The 24,501-nt window shown below is 55.6% G+C and overlaps 4 protein-coding genes across 5 annotated transcripts in view; 1 reads left to right on the plus strand and 3 right to left on the minus strand.

Annotated features, from left to right (window-relative positions):
- Positions 1 to 5,309: 5,309 nt before the first annotated feature.
- TBCB (tubulin folding cofactor B) lies at positions 5,310 to 13,697 on the minus strand. Of its 2 annotated transcripts, XM_058530889.1 has the most exons (6): positions 13,434 to 13,628; positions 12,954 to 13,097; positions 9,886 to 9,982; positions 8,929 to 9,120; positions 5,765 to 5,837; positions 5,310 to 5,584 (listed from the first exon to the last, which is right to left on the minus strand). In XM_058530889.1, exons 1-6 carry the CDS (start codon positions 13,545 to 13,547, stop codon positions 5,470 to 5,472), a joined length of 735 nt encoding a protein of 244 aa, XP_058386872.1. In that variant the 5' UTR covers positions 13,548 to 13,628; the 3' UTR covers positions 5,310 to 5,469. The 2 variants fall into 2 exon arrangements, with proteins under 2 accessions (XP_058386872.1, XP_058386873.1); XM_058530890.1 differs by lacking the exons at positions 5,310 to 5,584; positions 5,765 to 5,837 and adding an exon at positions 7,020 to 7,114 and having other exon boundaries at positions 13,434 to 13,697.
- Positions 13,698 to 13,909: 212 nt separating this feature from the next.
- POLR2I (RNA polymerase II subunit I) lies at positions 13,910 to 15,438 on the plus strand. The gene is made up of 6 exons (XM_058530926.1): positions 13,910 to 14,280; positions 14,359 to 14,413; positions 14,701 to 14,774; positions 14,862 to 14,936; positions 15,041 to 15,092; positions 15,321 to 15,438. The coding sequence occupies exons 1-6, from the start codon at positions 14,222 to 14,224 to the stop codon at positions 15,381 to 15,383; spliced, it is 378 nt and encodes a 125-aa protein (XP_058386909.1). The 5' UTR covers positions 13,910 to 14,221; the 3' UTR covers positions 15,384 to 15,438.
- OVOL3 (ovo like zinc finger 3) lies at positions 15,407 to 17,666 on the minus strand. The gene is made up of 4 exons (XM_058530953.1): positions 17,109 to 17,666; positions 16,972 to 17,036; positions 16,173 to 16,374; positions 15,407 to 15,689 (listed from the first exon to the last, which is right to left on the minus strand). The coding sequence occupies exons 1-4, from the start codon at positions 17,200 to 17,202 to the stop codon at positions 15,484 to 15,486; spliced, it is 567 nt and encodes a 188-aa protein (XP_058386936.1). The 5' UTR covers positions 17,203 to 17,666; the 3' UTR covers positions 15,407 to 15,483.
- A 2,912-nt stretch (positions 17,667 to 20,578) lies between these two features.
- Positions 20,579 to 24,501, minus strand: part of WDR62 (WD repeat domain 62) — a 46,166-nt gene continuing 42,243 nt past the window's right edge. Inside the window, exons 27-32 of the mRNA XM_058530946.1 lie at positions 24,179 to 24,290; positions 23,916 to 24,057; positions 23,774 to 23,834; positions 22,913 to 23,593; positions 22,229 to 22,368; positions 20,579 to 22,136 (exon numbers count right to left, since the gene is read on the minus strand). Coding sequence (XP_058386929.1) covers positions 21,873 to 22,136; positions 22,229 to 22,368; positions 22,913 to 23,593; positions 23,774 to 23,834; positions 23,916 to 24,057; positions 24,179 to 24,290 — 1,400 coding nt within the window. The 3' untranslated portion in view covers positions 20,579 to 21,872. The remainder of the gene's footprint in view (positions 22,137 to 22,228; positions 22,369 to 22,912; positions 23,594 to 23,773; positions 23,835 to 23,915; positions 24,058 to 24,178; positions 24,291 to 24,501) is intronic.

Raw genomic sequence — 24,501 nt, forward strand, 5'->3', positions numbered from 1 at the left:
GTGTAAAAAGGTCCTGAGACACAGAAGTTTGAGAACCACTGGTCTAAAGGGATCAGTAAGTTGAGGTGAAGAATTAACTCTTGAATGTAGCAACAGGGAAGGGCTTTTGCAATAAAAAGACAGTTCAGGGGCTGGTTAAGTTCTCGTGCTCCGCTTTGGCAGCCTGGGGTTTGTGGGTTCGGATCCCGGGTGCAGACCTACGTGCCACTCATCAAGCCATGCTGTGGCAGGCGTCCCACGTACAAAATAGAGGAACGTGGGCACAGATGTTAGCTCAGGGCAAATCTTCCTCAAGCAAAAAAAGGAAGATTGGCAACAGATGTTAGTTCAGGGCCAATCTCCCTCACAAAAAAAAAATCAGTTTTTGTGGAGCAGAGGGAGAGGGATGAAGGCAGGACCTTACCGACGTCTCTTTCCTGAAGTTTGGCTGTGGTTTCTTAATGGATGGATCAGGCTGACAACACAAGAATCCAAGATGGGATCTTAACATTACAAAAAGAGACAACAGGATGGTACGTGTGTCCCGATCAATGAACTCAACACCACCCATAAAGTATATTTACCCTAATGTTGAACCTGAACCTGACCCAGCTTTTGGATCTACCAGTTTGTAGAACATACAGGGATAGAAGAACATATTAAGGACACCAAGAGGCCAACCAGCCAAATCAGACTGTGGGAAACCCCACACGAAGATGGAAAGGGAAGGGAACCATTGTAAAACAAAAGACTTAGATATCAACCGAATGCAGTGTGGGAACCCTGTTTAGATTCTGATCTGAACATGCCAACAGTAAAAAGACATTTATGGGGGCTGGCCCAGTGGGGTAGTGGTTAAGTTCACGTGCTCCGCTTCGGTGGCCCAGGGTTGTCGGGTTTGGATCCTGGGTGCAGACCTACACACTGCTTGTCAAGCCATGCTGTGGCAGCATCCCATACAAAGTAAGGAAGACGGGCATGGATGTTAGCCCAGGGCCAATCTTCCTCAGCAAAAAGAGGAGGATTGGCAACAGATGTTAGCTCAGAGCTAATCTTCCTCACCAAAAAAAAAAAAAAGACATTTATGAAACAATTGGGGGCTTCTGAATACTGACCTTATGTTAGATAATATCAAAAAATAATCGCAGTTTTTGTTAGATGTGATGGCGACCCCTTATCTCTCTTAGAGATACATATAGCAACATCTCTGGATGAGATGATACAGTTGCTTGAGATTTACTTTAAAATAATGGAGAGGAAAGGCCGGAAAAATTGTACACGATCGGCCTTATCTTGACAATTAGTGAAGCTGAATGATGGGTACTTGGGCGATCCTCATACTAGTCTAATTTTAAACTTCCCCAATAAGTTAAAACAAAAAAGTTTGTGAAGGAGAAGAGAGAAAAAACAGGAGAAAAGGAATATTTTTTCCTTTAAAATGGGAGCGCCTTCACCAAGCTTGAGCGCTGACCAGGAGGCCGGGAGAGTGACCGGTTAGATGCAGGAAAGCAGGAGGGAGGGAAGCGGACCAGCTGGCTCCAGGCTACAAACAGTTGTCATCTCGGTTCTTCTACTACGGCCAGAAAGTCAGCTTTGGCGCCCCGGCCACAAACCCGGTTCTCACTCTCCGATTAAACTCTGGGCGGTCTGCAAGCAGCCCGCGCCTGCGCAGCACCGCCCTCCGCGGAGGAGCAAAATCCCGTCACCCCACAATTCCCGCGCCGCAGGGAGGGAGCAGAGCTCCGCTTCCAGACGAGAGCAAGGGAAGGCTCAGGGTGACGCATGGGTTTCTGGGAAATGCAGTTCCTGTGCCGGGCTGGAGCCACCGCCCAACGCCAGCGAGACTACGCGCCCCACAATGCGCCGCGCGCGGTGCGCTGAGCAGTGCGCTGCTGCCCCCGCGTGGCGGCTGCGCGGTTACTGCTCGCGTCTGGGACAGTGCTTAGGCAGGGCCGCTGAGGTTGCAGGGACTTGGGAGGCTGGTACCCTCTGGGGGAACCTCTGGGAATCCCCTTCGGAGACGGTGACCCCGGACTTTCCCAGGGTCGGGAAAGGTGGGATGGGGAGGAGAAACGGTGAAGAAATTGGGGGCAGGGCCCGCTGTGAGGATCAAATGAAGCCCGCATAGCAACTGTTGACTATATAGCCGTTTTTAGACCTACAGCTGATACTGAGTAAGCACTTCCTTGTGTGCCTGGCTCTGAATTTAAGCACTTTACATGTATTAGCTCATTTAATGCTCACAACAGTTGTTTGGGGTAGGTACTCTTATCAGCCCCAATTTATAGGAATGAAGCTGAAACCCAGAAGGAATACTTTGTTTGGTCCCCCAGCTGGCGAGTGCCAGAGCTGGGGTTTGAACCTAGGCTGTCTTGGCTTCAGAGTCTGTCCTCTTCCTCACTAAGGTTACCTCACCTCTTAGCCTAGTGAATGATCCCAAGTCTGTAATTGGTACATGAATCAGCTCAAGTGGGCCATTAGCGTGTCAAGTTAGTGATTTAGCCCAGCTCCGGACACAGGCTGCCTTCAGCGTAAGTGTGTGTTTAGCACAGGATCAAGTTTCTGATCTGCATGAACCACCACAGGGATTACTTCAGGCTTACAAAGCCCTGTCCCCTTTTGTTCCCGTGACTCCTAATGTCTCCCACCCCCATCCCTTCCCTCACCCCTGGCCAATTTCCTGATTTTGTACTCCCTCTGCACCGCCAGCAACCTTATTCATAATGAAATATCAGTCCAAAAAAAGGGGCAATGTTTGGTAATTATCTGTTTGTCTGCCTTCAACTCCCAAGCAAGGACTGTGTCCAATTTATGAGTGTGTTCCCAGCATCAGGCCTGACATACAACGCTTGAGGGGGGGGGGTCACAAAACATGGGGAAAGAGTGTTGGACGCTCACTGTTTTCCACCTGCACTGACTTGAGGATGAAGGGAGGGTGGTGGATGATGCAGGGCAGGCGTGGGCCCTTGTTGGGGGGCAGGAGGATTTAATAGGTTTGCTGGAAGGAGATCCCATAGCCCCTTCCTGCTGCTTCCCCTGAGGTTGTGGATCTGATGACTGGTAGAGGGTGGTCAGTGCTAGGGCCACCAAAACCCGTGGTCTTTTTTCATGTTGGTGGCTGGGAGGGAGCTGCCGAGCCCACAAGTATGTTCCAAAGCCCACTGTGCCTCCAGGGTGGCTGCATGACTGATGAGTTCTCACCAAGACAATATGAGCAGGAGTGACATGAATACCACAGGATACTAAAGAATATGGTGAAACGTTCCCACACGGTCTCCTATTTGCCAGCTGGAAGCAGATAATTCCAAGCATATGGAAATGATGGAGCCACGAGATGGAGTCTGAGTGTGAGAGTCACCACACTGAGGTTGCTGCCCATCAGCCAGAAGCCCTGCAGGGGGACTGTGCGTGGGGGGTACTTGTTATAGCAGCTGGTATTACCTTAACACACTGACCACCGTCATCTTCCTCTCTGGGCCCCCTGATATCACTCAAGTTTAAGCACCAGGTCATTCTGTAAAGTGAGTCTCTAATCCCTGATTGTGGTCGACTTTCACATAGCAGGTGTAGGGTTCCCATTTAGAAATTGCCAGCATGATCCCTTCCATTGTCATTAAAAATTTAAGTGTTTCCCCATGTTCTTATGAGGGCAGCTTCTTCCACATTGGCAGCTGGAAGGCATTAAAGCACCTCCTGGAAGTTGGCCTTTAGATCTTCCACTGCAGTTCGGCAGATCCTCATGCACACTGACTCTGGGACCTCTGCTTGGAGCTCAAAGGTATGATTTGGGGTGATCATCTTCCTGCCCTGTCCTTTCGCCTCATCACAGGGAGGTGCACTCTGAGGCCACATCTTAGAGTGAGTCTCGGGTTCTCAGTGCTGATCCATTCGCTGAGCTGACTCTGCTGGCCTCTGGCTGGACTCAGGTTGGTAGGTGCTGGTTGGGAAGTTGGGGACACCTCTGCTAATGCTCCTCACCCTGACAACTCCTGACACGGAAGGGGCCTAAGCCTGGGGGTCCTTTTCTAAAATAATCCAGGTGTTTTTGTGGGTTTTTTTGTAGATTGACAACTTCATTGATTTGCGTGTAAGTGTAGGTGTTTATCTATCCCTGGTGGGTGTTTGTGTGAATCTCTGAGTGTATCCTGTGTGTATGTGTGGCTCCCCCGTGTGTGTGAAAATCTGTGAACACTAACCATTTCTGCACACAACCTGTTGTGTCTGTGTTTTGGGTGTGTCTCCAGTGTCTGAGCGTGAGTCCAGGTGAGTGAGCGTTCTGTGTGTCTGAGTATGTCCGCGTACATTACAGTGGGCATCAGAGTACGTATCCATCGTGCTGGCTGTGGATGTGAGCAGCTTCTCGAGGATCCCTTCAGCTCTCAGGCAGCTGGACCTCACTCTGCTTACTGTGGTTGCTCCCCACTGCCAGCTTCTTCTCCAGAAATTATAATTAAGTGATTGCAACAATTAAGTAGAATCCCCCAAATAGTTATCCCATCAGGAATCCCTTCAAGGAGCTAATGAGGGGTTATCACACGCAGACGTAGGCCTGGTGTGCTCCAGGCTCCCGAGAATGCATGCACGAGCTGCGTGTGAGTCACGAACCTGAGGGCACGGTGTTCTCTGCCCAGCTCTACAATGCCATGAGCGGCTTCATGATACTTCTAAAGACTTTAGATTTCTTTCTTCTTTCAAATATTATTGAGTGAACAGGTAAGGTCCCCCATCCACAGGGACTGTGGTAAAACTACTTGCTGTCCCCCAATATCCCTTCTCCCCAGCTGCTGTAATATAGGAACCTCTGATATTTGGCTAGGAACATGGCTGCCCAGAATAAAAACTACATTTCCCAGCCTCCTTTGCAACGACAAGCGGCCATGAAACAAAATTCTGGCCAGTGAAATAGGCATAAGTTTTGAGTTGTCCCTATTCCTTAAAGACAAGGGGTATCCCCTCCTGCTCCCTTCTTCCTGGTGCCTGGAGCAGAGGAGGTGGGAATCACGAGGAGAAGATGGGAGAGCAACAGGATATATGGAGATGGAGACATGGAGGGGTCACCATGTTAGCTCTTGGTGATTGCGTGAGACTTTACATGAGAGAAATAAACTTCCACCTTGTGAAAGCCACTATGATTTTGGGACTCTCTGTCGTAGCAGCAGAACATTACATTTACTACTAAAGTACAAAGAACAGTCTCATGGGCCTCCAGCTCCCAGCTAAGGGATAAAGCCTCACCCTGCCCAACCTGCTTTGCCCAGCCCCCCATTTCACCTTCACCTACCCAGCTGCCACCAGCCCCTTCTATAATCATCGAGTCCTCCAAACACTTCCCAGGTTTCCAGCAAATTTAATACACGAAGCTCAACAGTCAATGGCAAGGGCAAAGTGAATAAAATAAAAACGGGGTCAGGGGGAGAGGGCCATGGACACACAGGGAGGGGCAATAAGTAGGCGAGCTAGCTGGAGCAGGCGGATGCCCCTCCTTGGGCATCACATCTCATCCAACCCGTAGTCTTCCTCGGGGAAGTCCCCCACCGTCACAACTGACGGCTTGACAAAGGCGCCGTACTTGGCCTGGCATTCAAAGTAGCGTTTCCCGTTCACACTGCAGGGCATGATGGGGAGGCAGTGGTCAGAGGGACCCCAACATGGCTCCCACCCCAGATGCTAGGATGGGCAGGCTGAGCCAGTAGTACACGCATGCACTTACACATATATGCACACATCTGCACGCACAGACACAGGCACAGACACAGACAGCAGCCTGAGTGGGGACACTTATTACCTGCCATCGTTTTTCCCTAGTGGCTCGTCATAGCGGACGCCGATCCAGTAGCCAGGCTTGAAATCTGTGAGTCCTGCCCAGGGGAGAAATCCCAATGAAGCCTCCGGACGCAGCTCCCACTAGAATTGTGCTTGCCCACTGAGTGTCAAGACTGTCCTGGTGAAAACCACTCCTTGCTACCACCCAGGACCACCGGCATCTCCTGCCCAGACTAATATGGTAGCCCCCTTCCTGGTCTCCCTGTGGACCCCCTATTCCCTCAACACTCCCGGCCAAAGGGGTCTTTGTAAAAACTGAAAGGAAATAGTACCACTGCCTTGCTCCAAATTCCTCACAGGCTTCCCAGCCCACTCAGCATAAAATTCACACTGCTTATGGTCAAATGATCTTTGACAAGAGTGCCAAGGCAACTCAATGAGGAAAGAATAGTCTTTTCAACAAATAGTGCTGGGACAACTAGATATCCACGTGCAAGAGAATGAAGCTGGACTCCTGCCTCACACCACACACAGAAATTAACTCAAAATGGGTCCAAGTCTTAAATGTAAGATGGAACGCTGTAAAACTCTTAGAAGAAAATACAGGTGTAAATCTTTGGGACCTTGTATTAGGCGCTGGTTTCTTACATATAATAGCAAAAGTATTGCTTGTGCAACAGAAGAGAAAATAGATTAATTGGACTTCATAAAAATTAAAAACTTTTGTGCTTCAAAGGACACTATCAAGAAAGTAAAAAGAGGGCCAGCCCCGGTGGCCTAGTGGTTAAGTTCAGCGTGCTGTGCTTTGGCGGCCCAGGCTCGGTTCCCGGGCACGGACCTACACTGCTCAGTTAGCAGCCATGCTCTGCTGGTGGCCCACATACTAAAAATAGAGGAACATAGGGGCTGGCCCCGTGGCTTAGTGGTTAAGTGCGCTCGCTCCGCTACTGGTGGCCTGGGTTCAGATCCCGGGCGCGGACTGACACACCGCTTCTCCAGCCATGCTGAGGCCGCGTCCCACATACAGCAACTAGAAGGATGTGCAACTATGACCCACAACTATCTACTGGGGCTTTGGGGAGAAAATGGGAAAAAATAAATAAATAAAAATAGAGGAAGATTTATTGGCATGGATGTTAGCTCAGGGCGAATCTTCCTCAGCAAAAAAAAAAAAAAAAGAAGAAGAAGAAAGTAAAAAGACAACCAACCTACAGAATGGGAGAAAATATTTGCAAATCATATATTTGATAAAGGAATTGTATCTCGAATATATACAGAACTCTTACAACTTGTTATGGGGTGAATTGTGTTGCCCAAAATTCACAGGTTGATGCCCAGTAACTCAGAATGTGGCTGTATTTGGAGACAGGACCTTTAAAGAGGTAGTTAAGTTAAAATGAGACTCTTAGGGTGGGGTCTAATCCAAGCTGACTGGCATCCCAATAAGAGGAAATGTGGACAGAGACACACCAAGGATGTGCTTGCACACAGCGGAATGACCACGTGAGGACACAGAGAGGAGAGGGCCACCTGCAAGCCAAGGAGAGAGGCTTCAGAAGAAACCAAACCGGCCAAGGCCTTGGTCTGGGACTTGCAGCTTCCAGAACTGTGAGAAATCAATTTCTGTTGTTTAAGCCACCCGGTGTGTGGTACTTTGTTATGGCAGCCCAAGCAGACTAATACACAACTCAACAACAAAATGACAAACCACCCAATTAAAAAATGGGCAAAACATCTGAATAGACATTTCTCCAAAAATGATATACAAATGACCATGAAGCACATGAAAAGATGCTCAACATCTTTAGCCATCAAAGAAATGCAAATCAAAACCTTAATGCTTCGCTCCCATTAGAATGGCTCTCGTCAGAAAGACAGTAATAAGTGTTGGTGAGGATGCGGAGGAATTGGAACCCTCATACATGACTGGCGGGAATGTAAAATGGTGCAGCCTCTGAGGAAAACAGTGCAGCAGTTCCTCAAAAGGTTAAACACAGAGTTACCATGTGACCCAGCAATTCCACTCCTAGGAAGAGAGAAATGAAAATACATGTCCACACAATAACTTACACAAGAATGTTCACGGCAGCATTACTCGTGACAGCCAAAAAGTGGAAAGGACTCAAATGTCCATTGACTGATGAATGAATAAATAAAATGTGGTATATCCATACAATGCAATATTATTAGGTAATAAAAAGCACTGAAATACTGTCACATACATACATACAACATGGATGAACCTTGAAAGTGTTATGCTAAATGAAAGAAGCCAGTCACAGAAGACCACATACTATATAATTTCATTTACATGAACCATCCAGAACAGACAAATCTATAGAGATGGAACGTAGATTAGTGGCCACTTATGTGGACTCAGGGAGTTGGGGTTTCAGAATTAGACAGTGGCTGCTAATGGTTATGGGTTTCTTTTTGACGTGATGAAAATGTTCTAAAATTGATTGTGGTGATGGTTCCACAATTCTGTGAACATACTAAAAACCAATGAATTGTACACTTTAAATGGGTGAGTTTTATGGTTTATAAATTATATTTCAATAAAGCTGTTATTAAAAAAAAGACTCACACTGCTCTCCACTGTCTCCAAGGCCCTGCATGGTCCAGCCCTGCCCATGCCCCGGACCTCAGGTCTTACCTCTCCCCTCACTCACTCCCACTAACCATGCTGACTTCCCTTCTCTGCCTCAAACAGGCCACGCTTGCTCCTGCTCACGGCCTTCGCACTCACTACTCCCTCTGGCTAGAACACTCTTCCCTGCTTTTCATGTGGCTCACCTCTCCCTTTCCTTCCAATAGTCCTACCCCCAGGAAGCCCTCCTGGATTACTCTCAAGGGCAGGTCTGATATTTCCTCTCAGCTCAGCCCCTAAGCTTCCCTCATCCTTGCCCGGATGGCTTCGGCCTGTGCTTCCCCCATCACAGCCCTAAAAATTTGGCCTGCGTGGGCCCTGGTCTTTTATTTCAGAACTGATCCCTCTGGCCTCTGCTTCCTCCATCACAAGCCAGGTCATCCTGCCTCTGCTTGCCACTTCCCTGCCTGGACACTCGGGGCTGTCACTGTCAGCGCACGGTCTGTCTCCCCTACTGGACGGAGACCTCCTTGAGCGCTGGCTCCCCAGCACTGCCCACCTCAGGGCCGGGCATAAGGCCTCAGTGGGCCACGTACCTACATACATGACGGTGCCCCGGCGAGGGGACTGCCCCGGCGCCCGCACCTCACAGCGGCTGCCCACGGGGATGGCATCGGCCTGGGCCTTCTCCTCGGTGAGGCGCTGGGTGGTCTCGGCCTTTCGCTGTGCCTGCTCCTCTTCATTGAATCGGCCTAGCTTGCTGCGCTTCAGAAAGGAGCGGACTGAGTCTGTGGGGGGGTGGGGGACACGGGGTCAGACACGGTCTCCTGGGCCGGCCTCCAGCCTGAGGAGATAACCTTCCACCCAGGCAGGGCCAACATTCACAGAGAAACGCCTCTATTCTGGGTGTTGAAGCGCTGTTACCCAGGTCCCCCAAGTCTCCCACCACAGCCCTGGCCTCTCCCCGGACCCCTGGGGCCTCCCCACAATCCGGAAATACAGGGAGGAAGGCCGCCTCCAGTCTTGCACATCACCCCATCTTCCCACATCCCCTTAGGATCCCAGCAGCCGCCACCCAGCCCCTGACGCCTCCTCGTCTTCCCCACCTCACACTCGGATCCGTGCCCACGTGCCCGCACTGACCACCACACTGCCCTGTCTGCTCTGTGTATTTTACCATGCTCTGTCCCCCATGCCCCATCTGCCCCACCATGCCCCGACGTGACCCTGACCACTCCCCCCATAGCTGACCCCCCACCTCCCTTTCACGCCCCTGTTTCCTGTGTCCCTGTCTGCCCGTCCACACCTCCTCACACCTTCCAGCTCCCCTTCACACCCCACACCGTCTACCCCCAACTGCTCTCCCATGTCCTATCTGTCCCCACACCAATCTCAACCCACCCCCTCCCTCCTCCTCTGCCTGTCTGCCCCCAGCACCCACACTACCGACCTCCCCTCCATGGCCCTGTCTATCTGTCTGCCCCCTACCTCTGCCCACCTGCACACACCCCCTCTGGCCCCACATGCCCCATCCATCCCCCTGCACCCCGTACCTTGCCTCTGGTCATAGGCTTCTTGTGAGATCGTGTATTTCTTCACCTGGGATACGTCCTCAAACTCCCCAAGGCGGGCACCACTGTGGTCAATGACCTGTAGCGAGGGGAGGGAGGTCGGTGGCGATCAGGGTCCAGCCAGGGAGCCCTGGGATGCGGGCCCTGGGGGTGTGGCTGCACACTGGAGCCATAGACTTAAGTCTTTCCTGTCTAGGAAAAACCACATTCCTCTACGCTCACCCTTCCCCAGCCTTCACCCCTCTCCTGAGCCCAGCAGGTGTCCACACTGCCCATCTCCCCTTCTTCACCCCATCCAAGCCCCCAGACAATCCCTACACACTGGCATCCACATCACCGATGGCTCCCAAGTCATTGGAACTGAAGGGCAGAGCTTGGGGCTGGTTCACGAGCCCTTTAGACAGCGTGTCTATCCTCTCTGGCCTCTGGGACCCTCTTAAGCTGGCTCCAACCTTCAGACCCTGGAGCATCCCTTCCTGTACCACCTCCAATATTCATCCACTCAGTGCCTGCTGAGCTCCTCCAAGGCACCCAGTGGGCCCTTTGCTGGGTACTAGGGATGCCGTGCAAAAACAGATACATCCTTGCTCTCAAGGAGGGCTCATTCTGCTGGAGACCAACCACAAACATGTGCACAGGTACGTGTGTTACACACCACGTCATGACAAGGGTCTATGTAGAAACATACCACAGGCGGGCTAGGGGAGCACGGGACGGTGGTTAGGGAGGGCCTGTGAGAGGAGGGCGTGTCTGAGACAAAGCCTGAGGGATGAGAGAAACACCAGGCACAAAGTCCCGGATGTAGAAATGTCCTTAGCCCTTCCGAGGAACAGCGGGGAGGCCAGTGTGGTGGGAGTGGAGCGAGCCCAGGGAGAGTGGGAGACGCCACAGAACACCGATGACTCTGGCTTTTACTCAGACTGAGGCACAGCCAGGCAAGAACTCAGCCAGGAGGGCCCTGACCTGACTCAGGGGTTCACAGGCTCCCTCAGCTGAGCGTGGGAAGCAGACCAAGGGGTGCGGGATGGGAGTAGGGAGACGAGCAGGAGGCTGCTGAGATGGTCCGGAGGCGGAGGATGGAGGCTGGACCAGGTGGGGCAGTGGGGGAGAAGAGTTTAGATTCTGGACAGATGTTGTGGGTGGAGCCCGCAGGGTTTGCTGAGACGGGATGCGGGTGTGAGGGAAAGACAGGGGTCAGGAACACCTGAGGTGTTCGGCCTGAGCCACTGGGCCAACGTGGCAGAACAAAAACAGCCCTTATCTGTGGTCAAGGATCACTAAGAATTTCTACTTTCTACATCAGGGATTTCCGTAAGTTTGAAGTTACTGCTAATTTAAACAACGAACATGGGTGATAGCTATAAACAGAAAAAGAACTTTACAAAAATTACAAATTCCCCAGAGAATTTGGGACATCTTCCTTGAATGGCCTGTCTAGACCTGAATGCACGTGTGACACCGTCCTGACTGAGAATGCCACTGCCCCGACCTGACCCACCAGCATCCCCAGGCTGAGACTGCCCAGGCCAGCCCCAAGGCCCTGTCCTAGGGGTTCGGCACAGTCCAAGCCCACTGCCACTACGGTCCAGGCCCATCACCTCATCCGGACTATGCAAGCAGTCTCCTCCCGCCCTCCACTGTCTGTCCCCACGTGCAGTCAGAGGAAGCCTGTGAACCTGAGTCCGACCAGGGCTCCCGGCTCGGAGTTTTGCCCTGGCTCCCCGTTCCCTCCACCGTAGGAGAGGCCACTCTTCAGTCTCTGTACCCACCACGCTCCCTCCCACCTCAAAGTGTTTGCACATGCTGTGCCCTCCCCTTGGAGTACTCTTTTCCCTTCTCCAGTTAACTCTCCCTATTCTTCAGATCTCTGCTCTGGCAACACCTCCTCCAGGAAGTCCTCTCAGACCTCACCGATGGGTCAAGTCTCCCAGTACACGATCTCCCAGCTCCATGATCTCCTCCTGCACGGCCCACATCTCACCAACCCTTCACATTTGTTCCTGTGAATATCTGGCTAACCCCCACCTCACACACTGGACAGAGCTACAACAGAGACCTTCTCAGACTTAGCTCACAGCTGGACCCCTGGCATAACACAGATGCTCAATGAACAGTTACCGAATAAATGAAAGATAAAAAAGAACCAGTTTGCCGGGCACACTGACTTCTGGGATCATGCAAACTGAGATACAAATTCTGGCTATAGTTCATCCTCAGGAAAGCAAACCACATCCTGAAGCTAAACCTTCTCTTCTGCAAAACAGGGTTAACTGTGCCACCTTCCAAGCCTTATTTTACAGATTCAACTCATCATTCAACAATGATTCGCTGAGCATCCTCTCTATGCCAGGCATTTCCAGGTGCTGGTGGAAAATGCACTGTATGTCACAGGCTGATAAGAGCTAACCACAAAAATCAAATACAGCAGAAAAAGGAGGAGGGTTAAGTTTTACACTGAGGCCAACGAAGGCCTCACACTTGGAAGGTGACATTTAAGTAAAGACAGGAATGAAGCAGTGAGCCTTCAGGCATAGGGTACAGCACATGCAAAGGCCCTGAGGTGGAGCTCACCCAGGACGCTGAGATGTCTGAGGAATAGGGGCGGGGTGGGGAGGGTAAGGACAGAGAGGACAACAGGAGCTGATGCATGCAGAGATCCTGTGTGTTCTGGCTTCTCCCAAGCGTCCAGCCTCATCACTCACTCTGACCCACCCACACTCTAGGCCTCTATACACTTTGTTCCCTCCACCTGGCATGCCCCTCCCACCTCCTCTCCTAGGTCCCCCTTTCCTCATCCCCATGTCTCAGCTCCGGCATCCCTTTCTTCAGGAAGCCCCTTCTCATCCTCCCAGGTGGACTCAGGCACCTCTCCGGGCGCCCCCAGTCCAGGCCAGACCACTCTGGCTGTCACTGTCTGGTGATGGGTCTGTCTCTCCAGGCTAGACCAGGGGCAGGGCCCGTGTTGGTCATCACACAGGGCAAAGTACAGCAAGCACTGGTCGAATAAATAAACGAATGGAGGGGAGGGATCCCAGATGGGCAGGCCTCACGTGGATGCGGCAGCCGTCGTCTACGGGGTACGAGCCCAGCAGCGCGTCCTCCTGATCCAGCTTGCCGTAGAACTTGTCGTCAGCTCCATACAGCTCCAGTTCCATGCAGGAAGCAGGGCTGCCCACCACCAGCTCCAGTTTGCACTGCGGGGGGGAGGAGGCGGAGGGGGCGGGAGAGGTGGGAGGCTGTCAGCGCCCCACCCTCTACACTGAGGCTCCGCCCCTTGTAGCAATAACCATCACTCATCCTTACTCCTCCGAGACCCACCACTTAGGACCCACCTGGTTATCCCTGGACCCCCAACTCGGCTCTTGCCCCGCCCTCTGGAAGCTCTGATTCTCTCTTGCCTCGCCCCCAATCTCTGCGGCCTCAGCTTATCTCGGGCCCTTCCCTGCGTTCGGGAAGCCCCTCCATTTCTTCTTTGCCCCGCCCCTCACGCCCTGCGACCCGCCCTCTGGGCCCCGCCCCCACGGCCACACCTTGAACTCAGCTATGGTGAGGCTGCGACTGTACCGCTTCTGGGAGCGGAAGCTGTTGAGAGAGCTGCTGATGAAAACGGTCACGGTGGGCGCCGACAGCCCCGACACCTCCATATCGCCGCGCCCTCCGGGGCCCACAGCCCGGTCCGCCGCCTCACACCGGCTCCGCAGCCGCCGCCGCCGCCTCTGGGCTACCAGCCCCACCCCCTGCTCGCGACCCGGCCAATCCGCGCTCTCCCGCCAGGAGGGCCGGCCAATGGCCGCCGTCTCTCCCCACCGCCGGGGGGAAGAGGGCTCCCCGCAGTCTTGGGTCGGCCCAGCCAATCCCGAGAGCTGTTCCATGGAGCCCAGTTCTTCCAATAGCGGCACGGGAAACGGCCAGGGCGGGCGAAGGCCGAAAACGACAGGGAGGCTGGCAAAAATTACCCCGGCCGCGAGGGTAAACTCGCGCATGTGCGCTGGCGCTCAGCCAACGAAGAGCAATGGCGTCTTCATTTATAACCAGCGCTTGGCGGGTTACGTGCCGCATCGTATTCCCGGCTCTCGTACCACGCTTCTGTAAACTGGCGAACGGGGCCCAGAAATTGGAAGCAATTATTCTACGATATCAAAAGATCGAAGCAAGAAATTAAGCAAACATCAGCGCAGAGAGCCAGGCACAAAGCCACTGGGAGCCGCTACGTGCGCGCAGCTCCGCCCCTCTTTTGCGAAGCAGCGGGGCCTGACCCTTCCCGCGACCTGTCGCGCGGCGGAGCAGGCGCGGAAGGCTCGGCGGCCCGTGCGTCGTTATGGAGCCGGACGGGACCTACGAGCCCGGCTTCGTGGGGATTCGATTCTGCCAGGAATGGTGAGGCCGGGGTAGCAAGTGTGGAAGGGGAGCAAGTCACGGCCCCAGGACTGACCTCTGACCTCCCCCTCCCCACAGTAACAACATGCTTTACCCCAAGGAGGACAAAGAGAACCGCATCCTGCTCTACGCGGTGAGCGCAAGCCCGTGGGATGCCCGGGTCCTCCCCGACTGGTCCACCCCATCCCAACTGGCCCCGCCCTGCTCCACGTTCCGCCCCCAAAGCCTCCTGACCACCCCCGGAGTGGACTCGACTCTCCTATCTTGCCCATCCCCGAGGTGATTGTCGATACACCCCGTTATCCCAAGCTCGAGACTCCATCCTCTAGTCATCCCCTCTGGGGAAGGCCCTGCCCTCCCTTCTAGTCCCGTCGGGGATCGCTCTGTGACCTCCTTCCCGCCACGCTTGCCCTCTCGCAGTGCCGGAACTGTGATTACCAGCAGGAGGCCGACAACAGCTGCATCTACGTCAACAAAATCACGCACGAAGTGGAGTGAGTGGCAGGACCGGAGCTCGGGGACAGGGTTGTTGGTCTGGGAGGCTGGGTCTGAGCATAATTATTCACCCTCTATTCCCTCAGCGAACTGACCCAGATCATCGCTGACGTGTCCCAGGACCCCACGTTGCCGCGGACCGAGGACCACCCGTGCCAGAAGTGAGCGCGCAGCTGGGATTGGGAGGGAGAGTGGCTCGTCCTCACCGGGCAGAGAAGGGAGGAGGGAAAGGTATGGCCGACTGAGTGGCTGACTGTACCCTCAGGTGCGGCCACAAGGAGGCAGTGTTCTTCCAGTCACACAGTGCCCGTGCCGAGGTGAGAGGCCCGAGTAAGGCTTTCTGGGTATCCCGGGTTTGGTCTTTCCCAGGGACGGGGATACCGGTATTGGGGGGACTCGGCCCGTCCTGGCGTCCTGAGCTGGACTCTTAGCAATGGGGAAAACCCCATGTCTCTTGTTCTGGAGTGAGGCTCTGCTGGATGAAAGTTCTATGTTGTATCCTCCCGTGGGTCCAGCCCTTCCTAACCGTGCATCCTTTCTGCCAGGACGCCATGCGCTTGTACTACGTGTGCACGGCGCCACACTGCGGCCACCGCTGGACCGAGTGAGCCACCCCGCCGCGTGTGTGTGTCTGTGTGTGTAATAAATGCTGTGTTGTGTGTGCGTTTCCTGTGTTTATTTGCCTCTCGCGGGCGCGGGCGCACAGGCTCAGGCGCGGTGCAGGGCGCGGTGCTGCGCGTAGGCGTCGGGCCGAGCGCTGGTGAAGCCGCAGTCCTCGCACACGTGCAGCTTCTCGCGGCGCTCGCGGTACGCGTAGCTGGCCGGCTGCCCGTGCACCTTGGCGAGATGCGCTTCAAGCGAGCAGCGCTGCGTAAATGCTTTCCCGCAAGCTCCGCAGCGGAATGGCCGGATCCCTGCGCAGGCGGGCCAGAGGGGGAGAGGACAAACAGGGCAATGGCCTCCAGACTAAAGCCGCCCCACCTTGCCCTCCGTGAGCATGCCGTCATTCCGACTCCACGTTCACCCTACTCCTTCGCCAGGTCCCACCATCTGCCACCTCCGCCCAGCACAAACGTGGGCCAGAAACCTGTGTCCCCACCCTCCTCACCAGGATGTTCCTCCCTCTGGGGGAGAGGGAGGGAGCCTTTTCCCTTCCATGTGGGACCTGAATCCCTTCACCAGTACCTGTCTTCAGTCTATACCCCTCGTCAGGCCCCCACCCTGGCGCCACCTTACACCCACCGCTGAGATCTGAGGTACATGGTGTTCCAAGCCTCCAGAAGGCGGAGTCCCGGCCCCACCAACACTGGAAACGCCACATCCCGGGCATCTCCCTCCATTTCGTTCCATCCCCGCCCGGAGCCCAGCAGCCCTTCCCTTTCCCTGCCGCTGCTCACCGGTGTGAGTCCTCATGTGGCGCTTGAGGTCGAAGGCGTCGTGAAAGCCCTTGCCACAACAGCGGCACACGTGGCGGCGCGCGGGGCTGTGGCACTTGAGGTGCCGCGTCAGCATGCGTCGCAATGGGAAGGCCTTGGGGCAGAGCGGGCAGCCAAGCGTCCCAGGGGTCCTGGGAGTGGAGGCCAGAGTGCCTTGCGTGGGCTGTGGGAGGGACATGGGAGTTAGACCCCAGCCGGAGCAAATGGAGTGCTAGAACCGGGAACCGAGGAGGTGTGGGAAGGCCTGAGACTGCTGTTGGTGCTAATTTTTGTCTTACTCCTTGGAAACACCCACTGCCTAGAACAGTTCCTGGCTCTCAAATTCTGAATTAATCTCCCACACATTTACATTCCGCCTAGTGCTTTCCCTCTTTGATGCAGGCAAAGCCGAATAGCCGGAGAGGCCCCAGTCTCCCCCCGGGATCCCGCTCCTTTCACCTTGTCTGATCCATCCTCTGACATGAAGCAAACCACCATCCACTTGGCTTACATCTCTGTCAGCCCACTGGACAGAGATCCCTTTGGGCAGGGACTGTGGCTGCCCACCCTGGGGAGATGGAGCTTGGGATGAGGAGGCCTAACACTACTAAGAAAGGCAGGCATTCCCAGCAGTCAGACCCGCGGGTGGAAAGGTCCTGAGGCTGGAGGGGCCTGTGCAATGGGCCTGGGGGTAAGGGGCAGTCAGGTTCCGTTGAGGCTGAGAGCGGGCGGGGATGAAACTAAGCAGGGTCTCGTGGGCCAGCTGCAGACTCACCCTCACCACCGCCCAAGAGTCCCCACCGCTGGAAGGCTGGTGTACTGGTGGTCCCCCCAGGCTGCTGCAGTCTGAGGAGAGAAGCCAGACGGTGAGGTTTGTGTCTCCCCCGCCCCTCACCTCCAGGCCTGGGAGGGGCCCACCTGGGACATAGGTGTCTCCCCGGAGCTGGTCAGGCAGGTGGCCCCAGTTGGGTGGCTGTGGACGCCGACTCCTGACCAGGAAGGCACGAGGCATCGCCTCCGGGAGTGGGGAGATGGCTCCACACACACAGGCTGCTCCTCTGCCTGCTGTCGGACCTCAGCCCCGGGTCTGACTGGCCCAGGTGGGAGGGAGGGGAAGCCATGCAGGAGCCTCATTCTCTCCATGCAAATTTTGTGACAGGCCAGCAGCAGACGGAGCTGGCTCGTTACTTCTGCCCTGGGGTCCACCGTTCCTCCCCCTTCCCCTATGCCGTTTCTAAGGGCACTCTCCAGCCTCCAGGGGCACATAAGGGCTAGGACTCCCAGGAGGTCAAGTAAGGGTTAGACAGGAGACTAGGGAGCTCTTGGAGGTGGGGACAGGAAACAAAGACCCCAGGGAGACTGAGAGTCTTCCCAGGGTACCAGCAGGGCAAGGGCCTGAGCGTCTGTTTGCCAGGCAAATCAGTCACCGCCGGATGTCCAACAGTCTGCTTGGTTATTCAAATCACAGCAGCTGTCCGAGGAAGCAGGGGAGGGAGCAGCTGTGATTGTCTTGCTCCAGAGGAGAGAAGGAGAGCCGAGTCTGATAGGTAAGGGCAAAGTGAGGATCCAGGCTGTGCATCTTCAGTAGGAGGCTCCACCTCTCTGATCTGCAGATGCCCAGAGCTGACTTCAGCCAGAAGCACTGTTCAGGTGTAGTGGGCACTAAAATACTGGTTAGTAGTTCAGCTTCTAGTGACTGCTTGGGACACTATTCCCCTACTCTCCCACAGTCCAGGAACTAAAAGGGGTCATCTGACCCAGCCAAGGGCTCCTAGGACCCTACCCTAGCACTCTGGCCAGCCTGTGTTCTTGATTGGTCATTGTCTGGCCTCTTAACCAGGGGTTAAGGATTTTGAATATTCCTCATGCAATTAACTTTCATTTATTCACGCAGCAATTTTCTGAGCTCCAGCTACAGGGCAGGCCCAGCTCAGCACTGAACATGAACACACAGCTTAGTCCACGGGGAACTCACCACTCATAGCCCTGAATGACCAAGGCTGTGATGGGGGAGCACAGGCAGAGAGAGCCAGGCTGCGATGGGGAAACCAGGGGGCTCAGGGGGCCCAGAAGAGGCTCCAGATCCAGCCAAAGGACTCAGGGACGACTTCTGGGGTGTGAGCCCTGAACGAAGAAGAGGTTTCAGGTGGAAGGAGAGGGTGTTCCCGGCAGAGGGAACAGTCTATATGAAGGCTTGGTGGTGAGAGAAGCAGTATTTCTTCATTTCTTCACATTCCCTGAGAGTCAGTCCTGCTGACTCACTTGAGGAAGCCAGGAAGGCAGTGCCAAGAGTCTGCCAGCCCAGGGCTTTGCCACTTCATCTCTGCAGGACCTGGGCAAGTCACTTCTTGCTGAGCCTCAGTTTCTTCATCTAGACAATGGGACTAATGAGTCTCCCTGTCACTGGTTCGCGTTGAAGATCCATGGAGATCATGTGGGGAGAATGCTTAGCATGGGGTCTGGCATGCAGCAGGGGGTGTGGTAGGAAGTCTTGAGAGGTGGCGTGGCTAGTCATCTGTAAAATGGGGTTTTAAGCGTCTCCATCTCACGATTGCTGGATTTCGTGCAGCCGTGACTGGAGTGCCCAGCACAGGTCTGGCAGCCCGGTATCCAGGAGCTGTCCCACGTGGAGTGCAGGGGCCTCCTGCAGTTGCACAGAAGGAGCTGGCCAATGGGTTAGGGGGAGCCATATTCTGTTTCTTCTCAGGTGCCCAGTTCTGCATGTCCCCAACACCATGTCTCTTGAGCAACTGGTTCCTGTCTTGTTGCAGAAAACACATTAGGGGGGCTGGCCCGGTGGCTTAGCGATTAAGTGAGCGCGCTCCACTGTTGGCGGCCCGAGATCAGATCCCCGGCGCGCACCGACGTACCGCTTCTCCCGCCCATGCTGAGGCCGCATCCCACATACAGCAACTAGAAGGATGTGCAACTATGACATGCAACTATCTGCTGGGGCTTTAGGGGGGAAAAAATAAATAAATAAAATAAAATAAAATAAGAATTACACACAAAAAAAAGAAAACACATTAGGGAAAAAATCTAGGGCTACGTATCTTCATTTGCCCCCAGGTCCCCCTTCCATCCTGTTCCACCCTGCTCCGTGTCCTGGGAGGCTGACCTGGATGGGCAGCAGCATCTGGGCTCCCGTGCCCTCTGGCTTCCAGCAGGGTTTGGTCAATGGGGAGCACTGCAGACGATGGAGAAGAGGATTCCCCCAACTCCCTCCTGGTGGGGTTGCCAGCATCACAGCTCCCCTCAGGGCAGCCCTCTCTGCAGGATGTGCTCCTCTGGATTCCACTACGCTTGCTCTCTCATGCCTCAAGGCCTGGGGGTAAGTTCCCTATGCCCTATCTACTCCTTTGCAAATGCTCCCTTCACTAAACTCTCTCTGAACTATCCCAGGTGAGCATCCTGTCTACTTCCTGCTGGGACCCTGCCAGTGGACCCTCCCGCACACACGTTCATCAGCAGTTTTTTAACCAGCCGGAGAGAAGGAGAGAAGTTCAAGGAGAGAAGTCTGGTCCTTCCATGGCTGAAGAGCTCGGCATTAGGAAGTGGAGAGTGGCAGACATGCCGGGTCCTCTCTACCAGCCACCTTTTGTGCTGAGAGAACCCAATTTTGTTTGAGCAGCAACATGCCCAGGACGAGAGAGATGGTTGGTTCAAGCAAATCAAAGCAAGTTCCATTCCTGTTCCCTGCCACTGCTCGGAAAGGGGGAGTGTTTGGGAAGGCTTTGCACCTTTTTCCCACTATCCTGACGGCTGTCCTGTTTCGTGCCTTTGCTCCTGGTTGGGTGAGGATGTGTTGCTGGGTGCTGTAGCAGCCATGTTGCAACTGTGAGGGCCTAAGCTGGACGGCGAAATTCAGACTCACAGAGGGTGACAGAGCAGGAACATAATCAAGAGTAACAAACGTCCCTACAGCTTGAGGCCCGGTAAGCCAGGTGTTTGCTACTTGGAGTCGAGGGCTTAGCTGTGATACAGGGTGGGAGGAGGCGTTAATTCCATGAAGGACAGAGGTCCAAGATGGTCCCTGGGTGTCCAGGGGCCTGGACAATGAACCTTGCCTCAGGGATCTTAGGTGACTGTGGCCAAGCTAGGCAGGGGCAGGGAGAGTGGGGCTCCAGTGTTGCGGGGGTGACCTGTGTGCCTGGGCAGGGAGCCTCCTGACAGAGGTGCAGCCACCTAGGAGTCCTGGACCATCTGGGCTCCCCCAAGGCAGGGAGAGGGAGTCTTGAGAAACAAACACCACTGGGCATCTCCCCAAACACCAAGATCAGGGATTTTATTTAGGAAAAAAAATTGTGTTGTGAATATTTCTTGGATTAAATGTCATGAAGCAACAAGGCCCTGCCGGGGGGGGGGACCCCTTACTCCCCCCTCCCCCGCTCTCCTCCCTCTTCCCCTAGCTCATTCCATTCCAGCCATCCTGGCTCTGTTGCTATTCCTTACATGTACCTGTGACCCCCCATGAGGCCTCTGCGCTGGCTGTTGTCTGCCTGGATGCGTCCCCAAGATGTCCACGTGGCCTGTGCCCTCTATCAAGCCTCAGCTCAAATGTCACCTCAGAAAGGCCTTCTCTGACCCTTCGACCACACACTGCATTCCTCAGTTTCCCTACAGTTGTTAGACAGTTACCGTTTCCAGTCCTGTGTTTTGCTCTCTACGAGGTGAATGCCACAGGGGCAGACGCCTTGCCTGTCCTGTTCCTCACCCCACCTCTAACGTGGGACGGCACCTGGGGAACGGCAGGAGTGTTTAACAACTGCATGATTGGTTCTGCTGTGTCAGTGTTTCCAGAGGCAGCAGAGGGCCATGTCCTCATGTTGAAGGGCCTGGCTCTGCCAGCAGGCCAGCCTAGGTTTGAGTGTCAGTTCTACGGGACTCTGGGCAAGACACTGGATCTCTCTGAGCCTGTTACTGGTGGGCCATGACCACCACACAGAGCAGAGGAACGCACAGGCGAGTGGGGGTCAGGCCACAGCAGGCTGCGTGGTGGGACTGTGCTTTAGGAGGGGGCCCTGCCCCTGCTGGCTTCCATTTTATAGAGACTTGGGACAGTGGGGGCTTTTGTGGTCACAAGAGTGGCCTTCTTAGCAGACAGGCCACGTGGCTAGATGCCTGCTGCCCGGGGAAGCTGGTACCAGTGCTGGGAGCTCATGGGATGCTGAAGCTGAACACAATCCTCCTGCTGGGAAAGGAATTACTGGTCCCAGCTGTTGGTGGCCTGGGCAGGCTGCCTGGATTGTCCAGAGGCTGACCTGTTTGTCTCTCCTCAGTTTGCCCTGCTGCAGATGGAGACAAAACCCTGGACCTCACAGGATCCAGCATGGGCCCACTGGTCAAGGACCACTCATGACCCCACAGCAGCTCAGGGGGGTGGGGACAGGCGACGTGGGAGCCAGGCGGTGGGGTCATCATTACTGCAGTTCCCAAACTTCTTGGGAACATTGGTCCTGTTGACCGAGTCCTGGAACAGGGCCTGGCATCAGGCATATGTGAGTGCCCTGGGCTGGTCCACCAGAGCACTGCTCTCCACCCTCCCTCTGTGTCCACTGAAGGGGCCTTTGTGGATGCACCAGGACAGGTACCAGGAACCATTCCTTCAAGCTGTCCGTTTATTTGCTTAAAATACCGATTTCTTCAGAAGGAGCAGGGCTGCGGTGGAGGGGCTGCTGGTCCTCAGTCCCCCCGTGCCTTCCTCCGCACGGCCTGCACCAGCAGCTCCGAGTAGTGTTCCAGCAGGGCACGCAAGTCTGGGCCGGCCAGGGGGCACAGTGTAGGTGGCGAGGGGGTACCTGGGCTGGGCAGGGCCTGGTCTGGGGCCACATCGCTCCCAACCAGCCAGTCGTTGGCCTCTAACTGGCTGTGGATCCAGTGGAAGGTAGAGGCCAGCTCAGTCCGTGCCTGCTGCTGCTCGGGGCTCACCTCGTCACTGGAGACCATCTGCAAGAGGTGCCGACCTTGTTGGGGCCACCCAGACCAGGCAGTCCCAGGGAGCCCCTCATCCCTTTCCCAGACCCTGGGGCTTGGCTCACCAGGTGGTAAAGGTCCAGGGCTTCTTGGAAGGTAGTCTGCAGTCTGTGCACAATGGTCCCCACACTGCTCAGCTCAAGGGGAGCTGGCACCCCGGGCTCCCCCCAGTGTCTGGCGCTGCCCTGAAGTAGACCCAGCGCATCTGGGGGCAGAGGGGAGGGAATGAGAAAGACACCTTGACTTCCCCGCTGGTCTGAGCAGCCAGGCTGCCTGGGCTGATCCCAAATGTTGTCCCTCTGCCTGAAACACTTGCCTCAGTCCCCAAGACTCCCTTCCCGCCCTCCTGCAGGTCTCTGTGCAGATGCCACCTTCTCCCTGAAGCCTTTGCTCATCAGTCTAATCGGCAGCCACAGCCCCTACTCCTCACGCCCTGAATCCTCTCTCATGCCTCTCCCAAGCACCTGTCACTGGGGGACATACTGAGCACTTTCCTCATAGATTTAGCCCAGGCATCTCCCCCAGTTAAGGTGTCAATTGTCTATAGTCTTGTTTACCACCACGTCCCATGCCCCCAGGGCCTAGAACAAAGCCCAACACATGCAAAGTGCTCACTGAATATTTAAGTCAATGAATGAATGGACAGCGCAGACCCTGTGGCCAGGTCAAATGCCCACCTTTCAAGCTGAGCCAGCTGTTACAGGGGGTGAGCTTAGGGGACAATCCCTTGTCCCAAGGGTGGTACTCACCAGGGGTGGGCTCCACGAGGGAGGTGATGCTGCCAGAGGCCTCAGGCCTGGCCTCTGGAAGTGGGGGACTGTTGGGGAGGGCAGGGGTGTTGATGGGCTCAGGGGCCAGAAGCCTTGGGAGAAAGGTAGAGTTGTGGAGCCTCAGGGCGCTCCCATCCCTGGAGCTGGGGGCCAGGAAGCTGGCTGTCGTGTCGGTGACATCAGGCTGGGTGGCCACAGGCTCCTGGGACCAGACACACGTGGTGGGCGGCTCCAGCAGGGGTGGAGGCAGCAAGAGCCTGTCACAGACGCTCGACAAGGTCAGTTTCAAGCTGGCCCGGGCCTCGTGGTTGCCCCAGGAGGGCAGGGCAGGCGCTCGGCCCTCGCTGTCAGAACTGGGTGCGGCCATGGTGATGGCCTGGAGCTCCTGGCCCAGGGAGGCCAGCTCCCCCATGGACGAGGGCCTGTGGAGGGGCCTGGCCAGCTCAGCTAGGACAGAGCTCTCACTGTCCTCGAGGGAGACGCTACGTGACATCTTGGCACGGGCGCTGGCAGTGGCCTGCATATAGGAGTGGGTGGGGGGGATGTCGAGAGCCTGAGCCAGGCCTGGAGTGGGTAGGGCTGTGGGCGTCGGAGGCTTCCTGTCTGTGGGCAGCACTGAGGAGGAGGGGACACAAGGCAGCAGGCCCGTGAGGCAGGGGGCTGTAAAGGAAGCAGCTGGCTCACTCTCAACCCAGTCACAGAGCCGATGGACAGGGCCTCACCCCAGGGCGGCTGTGGGGTCTGAGTGGACCCTGCCCATCCCCACCCATGGTTCAGCTGGGCACCAGGGCCGTTTGCTGACAAGCCCAGGGCTGTTCATCAGGGGATGGGGACACTCACTCAGTGGGCACCAGGCCTCCAGGGTCTTGAGGGGCTCCTCAGCCTTCCCCCCAGAGAGGACCTGCAAGGACAGCCCTGCGGTGAGGACCAGGCCTCCTGGCTCCCAGCCCTGTGCCCCGAGGGAGGCGGCCCCAGTACTCACGCTGGTCCCGCCTGGTGAGGCGTAGCCAGAACCCACTCTCAGGGTCTCTGCTCTGGGCTGGCTCCCCCTGAGGTCTGTGGGTTTGACCTCCGGGGACTTCCCGAGGTGCAGGGGCAGCTGGGGACGGCAGGGGTGGGTGAACCTGTGGGAGGAAACCAGTGGTTATGGCTTCCCTGAGGGTGCCTGAGGGGACCCGGCCCTGCCCAGGGGGGACAGAGAGTGCTGGAAGGTGGGGTGGGGCTCACGAATTCACTGGCTCCTACCTGGATGTGTTCTGGAGGCGGGAGAGGAACTGGGCCGAGATGCTCAGGCGGGGATTAAAGAAGTCCTCGGCCTCAGAGGCCTTCACGTCCTTCAGGGATCCGTGGAAGAGCTCTAGGGGGGGAATGCCAAGGGAGCCCTCAGAAGGCCTCCAGCCAACCAGCCCTGGGCCCAGGCAGGTAGCTCCTCAGAAAGCCCCACACACGCCCGGGAGCAAGTGGAGCAGGGAGAGGAAACTGCAGCTCAGTCCTTAAGAGAAAGCGTATCCCCTCCCACCAGGCTCACCAGCCCGGCCAGGAGAAGCCCTGCCCAGAGACGCCCACAC

The sequence above is a fragment of the Diceros bicornis genome, chromosome 34 (assembly GCF_020826845.1).
Source record: "Diceros bicornis minor isolate mBicDic1 chromosome 34, mDicBic1.mat.cur, whole genome shotgun sequence".
Lineage (NCBI taxonomy): Eukaryota > Metazoa > Chordata > Mammalia > Perissodactyla > Rhinocerotidae > Diceros > Diceros bicornis.